The sequence below is a fragment of the Diorhabda sublineata genome, chromosome 10 (assembly GCF_026230105.1).
Source record: "Diorhabda sublineata isolate icDioSubl1.1 chromosome 10, icDioSubl1.1, whole genome shotgun sequence".
NCBI lineage: Eukaryota > Metazoa > Arthropoda > Insecta > Coleoptera > Chrysomelidae > Diorhabda > Diorhabda sublineata.
The window spans coordinates 9,269,074-9,281,542 of NC_079483.1; the positions used below are offsets into that span (position 1 = coordinate 9,269,074).

General features: G+C 33.0%; 2 protein-coding genes across 3 annotated transcripts in view; one reads left to right on the forward strand and one right to left on the reverse strand.

The window, feature by feature from the left end:
* The window catches only part of LOC130449628 (uncharacterized), a 243,927-nt gene that overhangs the window by 108,020 nt on the left and 123,438 nt on the right, over positions 1–12,469 (forward strand). The window lies entirely within an intron of this gene.
* LOC130449629 (scoloptoxin SSD14) overlaps positions 7,375–12,469 on the reverse strand; it is a 39,719-nt gene continuing 34,624 nt past the window's right edge. Inside the window, exons 7-10 of one of the 2 annotated variants that reach the window (XM_056787574.1) lie at positions 10,753–10,943; positions 10,461–10,698; positions 8,107–8,223; positions 7,375–7,556 (exon numbers count right to left, since the gene is read on the reverse strand). In XM_056787574.1, the coding sequence (XP_056643552.1) occupies positions 7,398–7,556; positions 8,107–8,223; positions 10,461–10,698; positions 10,753–10,943 (705 nt within the window). In that variant the 3' untranslated portion in view covers positions 7,375–7,397. The remainder of the gene's footprint in view (positions 7,557–8,106; positions 8,224–10,460; positions 10,699–10,752; positions 10,944–12,469) is intronic. The other variant, XM_056787575.1, reaches the window with a different exon arrangement.

Consider the following 12,469-nt stretch of genomic DNA (forward strand, 5'->3'; position numbering starts at 1 on the left):
ATTCGTTTTTGAGGAAATCAGTGGGTAACGACAATTTAGAGCTCGATTTCTAAAAAGAATAGACTCTAACGATAATTGATTTTTTGCTTGTGTGGAAAACTGTCTCTAATGACAAATGACGGCTTCAATTCATAAAAAACAATCTTTAACGGTTCGTTTTTGAGGAAATCAGTGGGTAACGACAATTTAGAGCTCGATTTCTAAAAAGAATAGACTCTAACGATAATTGGTTTTTTGCTTGTGTGGAAAACTGTCTCTAATGACAAATGACGGCTTCAATTCATAAAAAACAATCTTCAACGGTTCGTTTTTGAGGAAATCAGTGGGTAACGACAATTTATAGCTCGATTTCTAAAAAGAATAGACTCTAACGATAATTGGCTTTCTGCTTGTATGGAAAACTGTCTCTAATGACAAATGTCGGCTTCAATTCATAAAAAACAATCTTTAACGATTCGTTTTTGAGGAAATCAGTGGGTAACGACAATTTAGAGCTCGATTTCTAAAAAGAATAGACTCTAACGATAATTGATTTTTTGCTTGTGTGGAAAACTGTCTCTAATGACAAATGACGGCTTCAATTCATAAAAAACAATCTTTAACGATTCGTTTTTGAGGAAATCAGTGGGTAACGACAATTTAGAGCTCGATTTCTAAAAAGAATAAACTCTAACGATAATTGGCTTTCTGCTTGAATGGAAAACTGTCTCTAATGACAAATGACGGCTTCAATTCATAAAAAACAATCTTTAACGGTTCGTTTTTGAGGAAATCAGTGGGTAACGACAATTTAGAGCTCGATTTCTAAAAAGAATAGACTCTAACGATAATTGGTTTTTTGCTTGTGTGGAAAACTGTCTCTAATGACAAATGACGGCTTCAATTCATAAAAAACAATCTTCAACGGTTCGTTTTTGAGGAAATCAGTGGGTAACGACAATTTATAGCTCGATTTCTAAAAAGAATAGACTCTAACGATAATTGGCTTTCTGCTTGTATGGAAAACTGTCTCTAATGACAAATGTCGGCTTCAATTCATAAAAAACAATCTTTAACGATTCGTTTTTGAGGAAATCAGTGGGTAACGACAATTTAGAGCTCGATTTCTAAAAAGAATAGACTCTAACGATAATTGATTTTTTGCTTGTGTGGAAAACTGTCTCTAATGACAAATGACGGCTTCAATTCATAAAAAACAATCTCTTATGGTTCCTTTTTGTGAAAAACAGTCTCTAATGACAATTTAAAGTTTGATTTATGGAAAAAATAGTTTCTAACGATAATTGGCTTTTTGTTTTTGTGCAAAACAATGTCTAATGACAAATATCAACTTCAATTCATTAAACACAATCTCTTACGGTTCCTTTTTGCGAAAGGCAGTCTCTAACGACAATTTAGAGTTTGATTTATGGAAAAAAAGAACGAAAAACAATCTCTCACGATTCCTTTTTACGAAAAACAATGTCTAACGACAATTGATAGCTTGATATCTGGAAAAAATTGTCCATAACGACGACTGACGGTTTATTTTTGTAGAAAACATTTGCTAATGATCAATGACTGTTTCTATTTGTGATGAAACAATCTTAAATTGATTCTTTTTGTGAAAACCAGTCACTAACGACAATTTGTGGTTTGGTTTTTGATACAAAAAATAGTCTATAACTACAATTCGAAGCTTGAGTTTTCAACCGAATAGTCTAATGATAATTGGCTTTTTCTTTTTGTGGAAAACAGTCTCTAACGAAAATGACGGTTTCAATTGAAAAAAAAAACAATCTCTAACGGTTCCTATTTGTGAAAAACAGTGACTAACGACAATTTGGAGTTTGATTTTTAGAAAAATAGACTCTACCGATAATTGGCTTTTTGCTTCGGTGAAAAACGGTCTCTAGCAACAATTGAAAACAATAAAACAGTGTCTAACGACAATTGACGGTTTGTTTGCATTGGTAAAAATAGTAATTATACTTTTTTCTACCTCATAAGGACAATTTCCAATCGGAAATATCACAATAAACAGTTGTTTATGCTAATTTTTAATTATAAATAGATTAGAGATGGATTAAAGTGAGAAACGGAATGATTAGTACATCAAATATTGATAAAACTAGCAACTCATCTCATACAAACAATAATGTTGCAAGATTTCTATTCCGTCGTTTCTATTAGTACGAATTTGGTGACAAAGAGCATCACATTAATAAACGCCAAGAAAAACTCTGACTGAGTAGCCGGGATTGAAAGTTATCGAGTTAGTTTTCCATCGGTCACAAGAAAAAAAGAAAAGATGTTTTCTTCAGGTGAAAGATTATCCGAATGAATGCATGCTATTGTCTGATTCGATCAAAGATTATATCAGCATCGTCGCTTTCAATTGCTTTCACAATTCCCTCCGAATCTCTCTTTCAGGATTTCTGGTCGAGTGGTTTTTCTAAAATATGTTGACGGCGGGCCGTTTCAAAGCTAACATAGATATCCTTTCCAACTGTGATGTATTGATTTTAAATTGAAAAGGGAATATCTTTATCATATTGTGATGGGATTTCTTTTTTAATTTCTGGAAGAAAATTAATCGTATTGAATTCTTATTTACGAAAAGTTTTAGAATACCTAATATATAGAGTGTCTCAGAAGTAATGACGGTTTTCATAAATGAAAAGTCATACATTTTGAACTCTATTTTCTTTAAATCACTTTCTTTTTGTTCGTTGAACTTGGAGTGGAAGACACATTTAATGAGCAAAAAGAAGTGAATAGCTGATGGGAATTAGGATCGAAGGATTTTGTGGTTTTCAACTCCTACTACATCCAGCACCTAGTCCTGAACTAGCACCGCCTGATTTCTATTTATTCAGATATATGGGGAAATTTTTGCGTGGGAAGACAAAGATGTTCAGAAAGTGGTGCCATAATTTTTTGCAACTAAGCCCAAAGGATGGTTTTACCTACCTAAATGTTGAATAGTGAAAATTGGAAACTACCATCAATATCTTGGTATTATTTCTCTGTTATAATCTTGCCGACCAGAAATGAACTTTTGGTTTTCAATTTTTTGTGCTTTTACGTACATTTTTCACAAAAAAAATTACTATCTTTAGAATTATGTCCATCCTTCTATCTGTCAGTTTTTTTAAACACAGGTGAAAAACTGTCTTGAGAAAATGTCCAAGAAATAAGAAATTAAAGTGAAATTGCGTTTTAGTTCGCTAAAAGTTGATTAAATTGTACCTTGTATTTGTTTATCCCTTGTAGATCTGCGCCAAAAATTTTACTTAATGGGGTACAAATGTACCCCAGAGCTTTCGAGCTACGAATACGTGCTGCAAGTTGGTATCCTTCTCCAGCCGTATCGCTTCGATTACTCGACTCAACTGACTCACGTCGCGCCCAAAGCACTCGTTTTATATGGTTAAGGAAGGTTTTAGTCTAGAATCGAAGCGCGTGGAAGATTCTATCGTTTTCGACAAAAATAAATAATATTTCCCCTTGCTGCTAAGAGATGGCGATACTGTCTTTTTATCTCGCTTGTCTAGGCACTTGAAAACATCCCTAGAGGAATGGAATGAAGTCTAAAAGCTCTAAATAACATAATTCTTCTTTCTGTGATACATCGCGATCGCGGGCGTTATTGATACGGCCCAGGGCGGTTTCCGGCCCTGTGCCGTATCTTTGACGTGACTGATATATATCTTTGATCAACAAGTTTCGGTTTTAGATACATAGTAAGGAAATCTAGTAGACTGAATTTCGTCGTCAGATATATGGTATGCAGACTCCGGGTCGTAATTTTTCAAAAAATACATAAGTTCTTCTTCTGCTAGGTTTCCGTCGTCCCGAATTCGTTTAGGAGCACTAATTATAAACACTATAGATACAAATCATAAACAAATAGACTTTATGTTACAGCAATTTGAAAGCAACTGACTTTATAAAAACAAATTTACATTTTTATAGAATAATACGGGGATTCACAGGCAACTGCTGAGGATATGCCTTCGTGGGTATTCCCCTAAAATTCCAAAGCATTTGTCTATACATTTCAATAAATAAAATAACTTAAAAAAAGACTACGTGAGGTACAAGAGTACCCCAACAAAACCCAACATAATTTTTTTTTACAAAAAATATCACAAAAATTCATTTGGGGTACTTTGTACCCCTCTTAACCGTACGTTATATAACAATTTGTTCTCAAAGGAAAAGATGACTCTATATAATCGTTAAGTAGTAGTTAAAATATTCTCTAGAGGGCGCCACACTAAATTTTTCTACGCGGACGCTCTATAATCTGATTGAGAACATTTTTCAAATTTGTAAATCGACTGTATTGAGAGTTGTATAACTACTAGAAATGACATAAAGTTGATAGAAATTCAATTAAATGAGAATAATATAAATTCATTACATAACGAAGTTAATTAAACCAGTTTAAACTGAAATATAATGACGTGTAATGGAGAAATTTCCTGATAAAATATTACTTGTGTATTTAGGATCAAGTAGAATTTACTTTTGCTCTAATTAAAGGGCTTATATTCGAGGAATTTCTCATTCTGTCAAGTACTAATCACAATATTCGGTTTTTCTAATGTAGCAAAACTTTATACAGGATGTATCTTGAATAAAAGAAACGATAAATTCCGTTTTAAATAATTACAAAACAATGTACCAAGTTTGACAAAATCCCGCTTATCCTTTCAGCGATTATCCATTTTTTTATGAAGAATTGGTCATTATAATGTAGATCTAGTTAAACTTTTATCTATGAAACATAAATTTGTTATAGTTAAAAAGCTGGTAGACAAATGAAACTTTGTGTAATATCTAATTGGTAAGTCACATGGTTATAGCAGAGCCAATCAAATCGTAATGTTGTCCACTCCACCAGCTGACGATAAACGCTTTCTCTCTCTCTCTCATAACTTGCAGGTATAAAAACTGTCAATTTGACATTTGTTTATTAGCAAATATCAACTGTCCAAGTTTCAGCGTGCATCAAATTCATTTTTTTTCACAAAAATTTATTTATAAACGCACCTGGCAATATTTTAGCACATCATGTAGCTTGCCGATTCTTAATTTTGTTCAGTATCCAGCTAAAGATATAAAAAATCTGAAATGCACCAATAACATTCCGTTTAAGGGTTGATGATGCGTCCCCAAGCACCAGCCAAGTATTCGATTTTGTATTTTGACATTATTAGAAAAAAATTACATAAAGTTTCTTGTTGCATCAATTTTAGTTTGGTTTCTACGATGCAGAAAAATGCATTTTCCTAAATGCCGTTTGTTAATTTTTAACGGTTAACATGAACACGAAAAACAAGAAAAAAACAGAAAACAAACCCCCCGTGTTGTTAGAACTCAACGTCCACTAAATCCAACTCATCTAGCTGTCGAAAAAAATTCTATTTGCATATCAGAATTTACATTTTTTTTTAAAAAATCATCACACTGTGACTCTAGGTAAATATAACACAAATTATCACTAAAAAAAAATAGAGCCTTAGGAACGATTTCCAGATTAACTTTCAAGAACTGACAGCTCCAGAGCAATCCTAATCTTGTATATATGGAAATTTTGGTCTTTATAGAAAATTCTCCTCATAGAAAAATATAGAATTTATCAATGTTCTGAGCTGATCTATTGTTCTAAGAGCCTCTAGTTTTTATCTATGACAACCAACGACAGCTTGTTTTTCTCAATGATTGTCTCATTGTGCGTGGTGGAATTATGAAATCTCTTACAAAGACAGTCTCTAACGACAATTGACGGCTTAATGACAGTTTTGTTTTTGCGAAAAACAACATATGATGTCCTGATAGCTCCAGCACAATCCTCATCTTGTATGTGAGGTCTTCGGTCTTCATAGAGAATTGATTTCCGGTCCGGAACATTAACTAAATGAAAGCAATTCCGGAAGACTACCTGTGAACATTCGGCTTCACTGGTAAACGCAATTTTCTCTTCTGCAATTCGATCAAGAACTCATAAGCAAAATCTAATTCACGCATCGTATTTGTACCTTGGAAGAATCCAAGAAAACATTTGTTTGACTTAAACTCGAATATTTGGCATTTTCTGGTACTTGTCTTGGGATTTTTTACCGTCAATACCAATATCAAGAATTCGTTATCTTCGTCGTTGATGTCATCGTCTTCTTTTGCTTCATGTTAGCAATATTACATATAGAAAGAAATCTTGTCAGGATTCTTTCGAATCTTTTGAGGATGGTTATATCCAGAATATTCTTCCCTGTATTAGAAATTACACTCTAAACAGTTGTTTTGAATTTGTGTGGCAGCCACCAATAAAGAACGTTTTCAATGAATTTGTAAATATGGAAAAAATTTAATGAGGTGACGACTCCAGAAATGCTGAAGAAAATCCACGAAGCGGTACTGGAGGACAATCGACCGAAAGTCCGTGAGCTATAAAACATTTTACATCGCAAATTAACTGAAAATTTGGAGACGAGAAAGCTGTGCGAAAGATGGGTGCCGCGTTTGCTCACAATGGAACAAAAACAGCCGTTCCATAACGATGGATGGAACAAACAAAAGAGATTCAAAACATTGGACTGAAAAAGGAGAATCGAATCCAAAGAAGGCAAAGAACATTCCGTCTGAAGGAAATTAGAGTTTGATTTGCCATCTCGTGCACTTAATTCGCCAGATTCAGCTCCTTCAGATTATTTTCTGTTCCCCAGGAAAAATGTCTCGGTGGTCAAAGATTTTCCAGCAAAGAAGAGCTGTAAATGATTGGGAACATCGTCGGGAAACGTGTATGGAGCTAAAATGAAATCACGTTGAAGAATGAATGTATTTTTTTCCAAAATTTTTGTGTTTTCTTGTTGAGACAGGTACTTCTGGAACCATCCTAGTATCATGTGAAATCTTTCATGAAAGAATATTGTTCCTTCTTAAAAAATGTCACTGAATGTAACAAAAATAATAGGCTGAGAGATAAACAACAGATAAATTCAAAAAATGTGTCAAGAAATGACTCTGATGATCTATTATTGATTGAAAGTAGTACATTGTGCAACAGTGGCGCAAGTTAAACTGGGAGTTGTTTGCCTTCAGTCTCTGAAGACTTCGTCTTCTTCTTCTTCTTCTTCTTCTTCTTCTTCTTCTTTTTCTTCTTCTTCTTCAACGTATTGTAGGCGTAGTTTCCAGCTTGTCAATCTTGAGATGTTGATGTCCATGAATCGAATTAATTATCGAATTACGCGTCAGACAAATCTTAATTGCTTAGAATTTTCCTGATAATAACAAAATTATTGATAGTCATCACATAAATATTCGACTAATCAATTTATATTTTATGATATACTCGATCGTTGTAGTCACTAAATAAAACTCTTGCAAGTTTACTATGAATAATTTTAATATCACAGATACGTTACAGAACCCGATCTTCTTATATCCCAAGCTCCTGTGACAGATCCCGCGTTTCTCGTAGATACGCACGTCACGGCGGCGAATCCACGTCCATCAACGTAAACAACTTCATGGCCTATTTCTTTTAGACCTTCTGCGATATAAGCGGCCTGAAAAAAAATATCTAGACTTAACATATCAGTTATTTTTAGTCGAAAATCGATGAAAAAACAGGACTTTCGATGATAATTTCCATTATTTAGATTTAATTATGAAATAGTGAACGATTTGAGATGTTTTTACCACGCCAAATCAGCAATAAAAAAGAAACAATACCATACATCGTTAACACAATTTTCTGATGCATTATCTTGATGAAATTGATCAATGTTTCCAACTCTCATGAACGCTGTTAGTTTTCACATCCTTCTCCAAACACTTCGAATCACTCCAAACACTATGTGGAGTATAAAAACTCATTATCCGAGACAGATACGGTAGTTTTACTTCCAAGCAACCGATTGACTACTTAAGATTATAAATTCTGATCCTTCCTTCCTTATTCATCTTTGAATCCGCTTGCCTAATTCGTAAGCACGCTTCTCCAATTTCAGAAAGGTCGACGTTCAGAATTAGTTAAGGGCTCAATATTTTACAATGCAAAAAATGCACAATCACTTGCCAATTGAAATCAATTTAATCGATATTCGTGTTACTTACTTCGGTTTCGAACAGAGGTTCGAGATCCACTTGCATTGGCCATAACTGATGATGGAATCGCTTGAAATTTGACGCTGCTTGTAATTCTGTTCCATACCAGAGATGCCTAACTATAACCTGAAAAAAATCGAGTCCAAGAAATATAGATCAGTCAAATTTACATCATACTCAAGGTGCATTGAATCTATTATAGATAAACTGTTATTTTAAATTATTTATGAATAATTTTGGATAAAATTGAACTATAAATTTAAAAAGAAATTTGAAGATAAAATTTTTGGTCTGGGCATATCATTTTAAGGCATTTTACGTCCTTATGTCGGGCGGGTGAGTTGTGGAATTACATATTTACGCAGGGAGATGTCTTCCAGAATTTGTTGGCTGGCCTTGTTGAAGAGCTTTAGGCAATATTGTAAGTCGAAAATGAGTAACAGCCGATTTAGCTGAAAATTAATGGGAAAGTAGGTCAGAACCAGGTGTTAATACAACTGGACTTTGTAGCACATTCATTCAAAAATACAATGGTTACTTCTAAATTACTTAATTTGGAGTAGATATCAACGAAAAACGTAAAACGAAAAAAAAATGTTGGTTCCGTGGTAATAATTCAAAAAATGAACCAACCAAAACTGTCTAACGGAACGCGTTTGGTGGTAAGTGAATTGAAGAACATCGAGGATCTCGATAATCCCAACCGATTTGAACGACAATTTCCGATCCGTTTTGCGTTCGTTATGACCATTAACAAATCACAAAGCCAATATTTGTAAGTTTGTGGTCTGAATCTAGAAAATCAATGTTTTTCTCATTTATTTGTGGCGTGCTCTCGGGTCGCAAAACCTTCTACGTTATTTGTTCTTGAACCTGTCAATAAAACGAATAATTTTGTCTACCACAAGATGATTTAATGAAGAGTACAACCTACGTACCAAAATACCTGACCAAACCAGGATTTTATTTATATTCTACTCATTGAAATTTTTATACAATTGCAACGACCCTCGTAAAACGATGTAGAGATGGAATATTTCGTTCCTAATGTGATTATTAATGAGTTGAAGAGAGATGAAAGAATGAGGAAAAACTTTGAACTGGATGGCAACGTTGAAATTAGTATGTTTATTTATACGGTATGATTAATTATTGTACTAAAAATCTTAAAAATGGTTTAGATTTTTTCAAAAAATCGTAGTTTTATTGTTTTTCCAGCTTCTGTTCGTTAAATTTGAACAATAACTTGTTGGCAACTATGACACATCAATATATTCAATTCCTTTGACAATTTTTTCAAAATTTACTATAAAATTTTTGTTAATAAACCGAATTTCAAGTATCCTCAATTTTATGGTATAGTTCGATGGTTTTACAAATTTTATGATGTAAATATGTCCCAATCTTTTTCAAAATAAATCCATGTGTGTTTAGACATATTATTTTGAAAAAAAAACAGAAAATTTCGTGACCAATTTTGAAAATTGTTTAGATTGTTTTAAAAAATAGTAGTTCTATGGTTTTCCACCTTCTGTTCGATAATTTAGACCAAATAACTTTCGGAAACTATGACTCATCAATCTATTCAATTCCTTTGACAGTTTTTTCAAAATTTACCATAAAATTTTTGTAAATAAACCGAATTTCAAGAATCCTCAGTTTTATGATATAGTTCGATGGTTTTACAAATTTTATGATGTACATATGTCCCAATATTTTCCAAAATAAATCCATGTATGTTTAGACATATTATTTTGAAAAAAATCAAAAAGTTTCGTGACCAATTTTGAAAATTGTTTAGATTGTTTTAAAAAATAGTAGTTCTATGGTTTTCCACCTTCTGTTCGATAATTTAGACCAAATAACTTTCGGAAACTATGACTCATCAATCTATTCAATTCCTTTGACAGTTTTGTCAAAATTTACCATAAAATTTTTGTAAATAAACCGAGTTTCAAGAATCCTCAATTTTATGATATAGTTCGATGGTTTTACAAATTTTATGATGAAAATGTATCCCAATCTTTTTCAAAATAAATCCTTGTGTGTTTAAACAAATTATTTTGAAAAAAATCAAAAAATTTCGTGAGAAATTTTGAAAATTGTTTCAAAAAATAGTAGTTCTATGGTTTTCCTAGTTTTGTTCGATAATTTAGACCAAATAACTTTCGGAAACTATGACTGATCAATCTATTCAATTCTTTTGACAATTTTTTTCAAAATTTACTATAAAATTTTTGGAAATGAACCGAATTTCTATAAAATTAACAAGTTTAGAGTACAGTTCGATGCATCAAAGTTTACCGGATTAGTAATTTAAATTAAAAAATTTCTGTTTCTGATTTGTTTCATTACATTTATACCTGAGCTATACTGGTGATTATTTTGGATCCCCCAGCTCCCCCAATTGCCATAACAACATCACCATTTGCATCGACTACTATACTAGGTGACATCGAAGACAACGGCTGTTTCCTTGGTTCAATGTAATTGGCTGGTGACGGTGGTAAATTATACGCGTTGATGATATTGTCGGAAGAAAAATCATCCATTTGATCATTCAAAATGATTCCAGTACTTTCCGAAACCATACCACCAAATCTACGATAACCACAAATCAATCACGAACTATATAAAACAAAATCAGTGTCTTACATATAATTAATTGTACTAGTTACGGCAATAGCATCTCCGTTCGGTGCTAGGATACATAAATTTGCTGTTCCGTGATCTTCTTGGACAGAATAATTCGCACCATAATATGATGTATCCGAAGAAGTAGCAGTGATGTTAATAGATTTTCGGATTCGTTCGGCAAATGTAGTTGAAGTAATTTCATCGAGTATCTACAATAAATAAATGAAGTTATGAACACCCCCCGAATGAGGTAAATATTAAACTTCCAATGAAAATCTTTCAACCTACAATTATACATTCTTGAAGTCTCCTCCAAAGTTAACACAAAATCAATATTCAAACTAGTATATACACTATCTAATTACAAACTATTACAAATAACAAACTCAAGCTATCGAAAAAGTGATTTTCCGCAGTACACCGTGTTAACGAGAGCGTCAGGGTTGTTTGTGTATGACCATGCGGCTTGGAAATGTTTTCTGCACATGCGTTAACTCGAAGAGCATGCTACCTATCGGTTCCTAGTGGTGCTGCACGCGACTAGTACACAAGTTGCACGATGCAAGTCTTATATATATGAAACCCGCCTTTAAGGAATCGCTAGTAGACAAGTGAAGCTAAAGAATGACTCACAATACTAAATCATGGTTAGCTTAGGTTAGGATAGAGAGGGATAGTCGTGGGATTTTGTTCATCGAGTATCATCAGAAAGGTGCTGTTTGATAAGGTGTACCCAACTCCTCAAAATTCTATGATCGCTATATTAACATTCACAATCCACCGTATTCAATAGATCTGACTTTCTTCTTGGAAATTCTTCTTGTACCTCAACTTGTTCGCAGGTTTACAGACACACACAATTTGTTGAGACTATAATGATGTGATTTGTACTTTAAGGGCTCTTTAATCTAGTTGTAAGGTCGCCTTGACGAATTTATGGATTAATCAACTCAAACTTTGTGGGCCTGCGTAAACACACGTTTGTGTGTGTGTGTAAACTTTTTCATCAAATACTGTCTTCTCCACAACTCTATTACTGGTTTCTCGTGCAACAAACGATTCCTTCCTCTTTTTTCAATTTAAAACATGTTGCTGAACTTTGATAGGTCAGTATAATCTTTCGGAATTATACAGGGTGTCCCACGACGAGTTAAAACTATCTGTATATGTCAAAATACTTATAGTAAAATCATAAAAATTTCTACGTTTGAGTTTTCATATACGGTTCTACCGGAAGTCGACTGTAACTTTGTTATTTTCAATGGAACACTCTGTATATTAATACATTTTTTAAATCTACGTAAAATTTTAGTATAGTTTTGTCTAGAAACTTTTTTCTAAAAATGCATACATTTTGAGTTTTTAATTTTTTTGTGAAAAATTTAACCGTTACAAACCCTTATAAATTATTTTTTTAAGAGGATACCCTTGAAGATATGAGAATAGTTTCTATTCGGTTGCTTTTAGCAAGGTCACACGTATTTGAATCTATGCTAAAAAATTCTTGATTTTATACAAGGTGTGTATAAAAAGTGTTCAAAGTTTAACTTCATAAATATCAAATTTCTTTATTTTTTGAAAAGAACCACCCGGTTTTTTCTATTTTAATATTTTAATTTGAACGCGTCAACCTCTTCTTCAAGTGTATCTTTGATCTGCGGGAATAAAAAGAAATCAATAGGTGCCAAATAAGGACTAAACGGTGGGTGACAATTCGATGTTTTGACTATTCAAA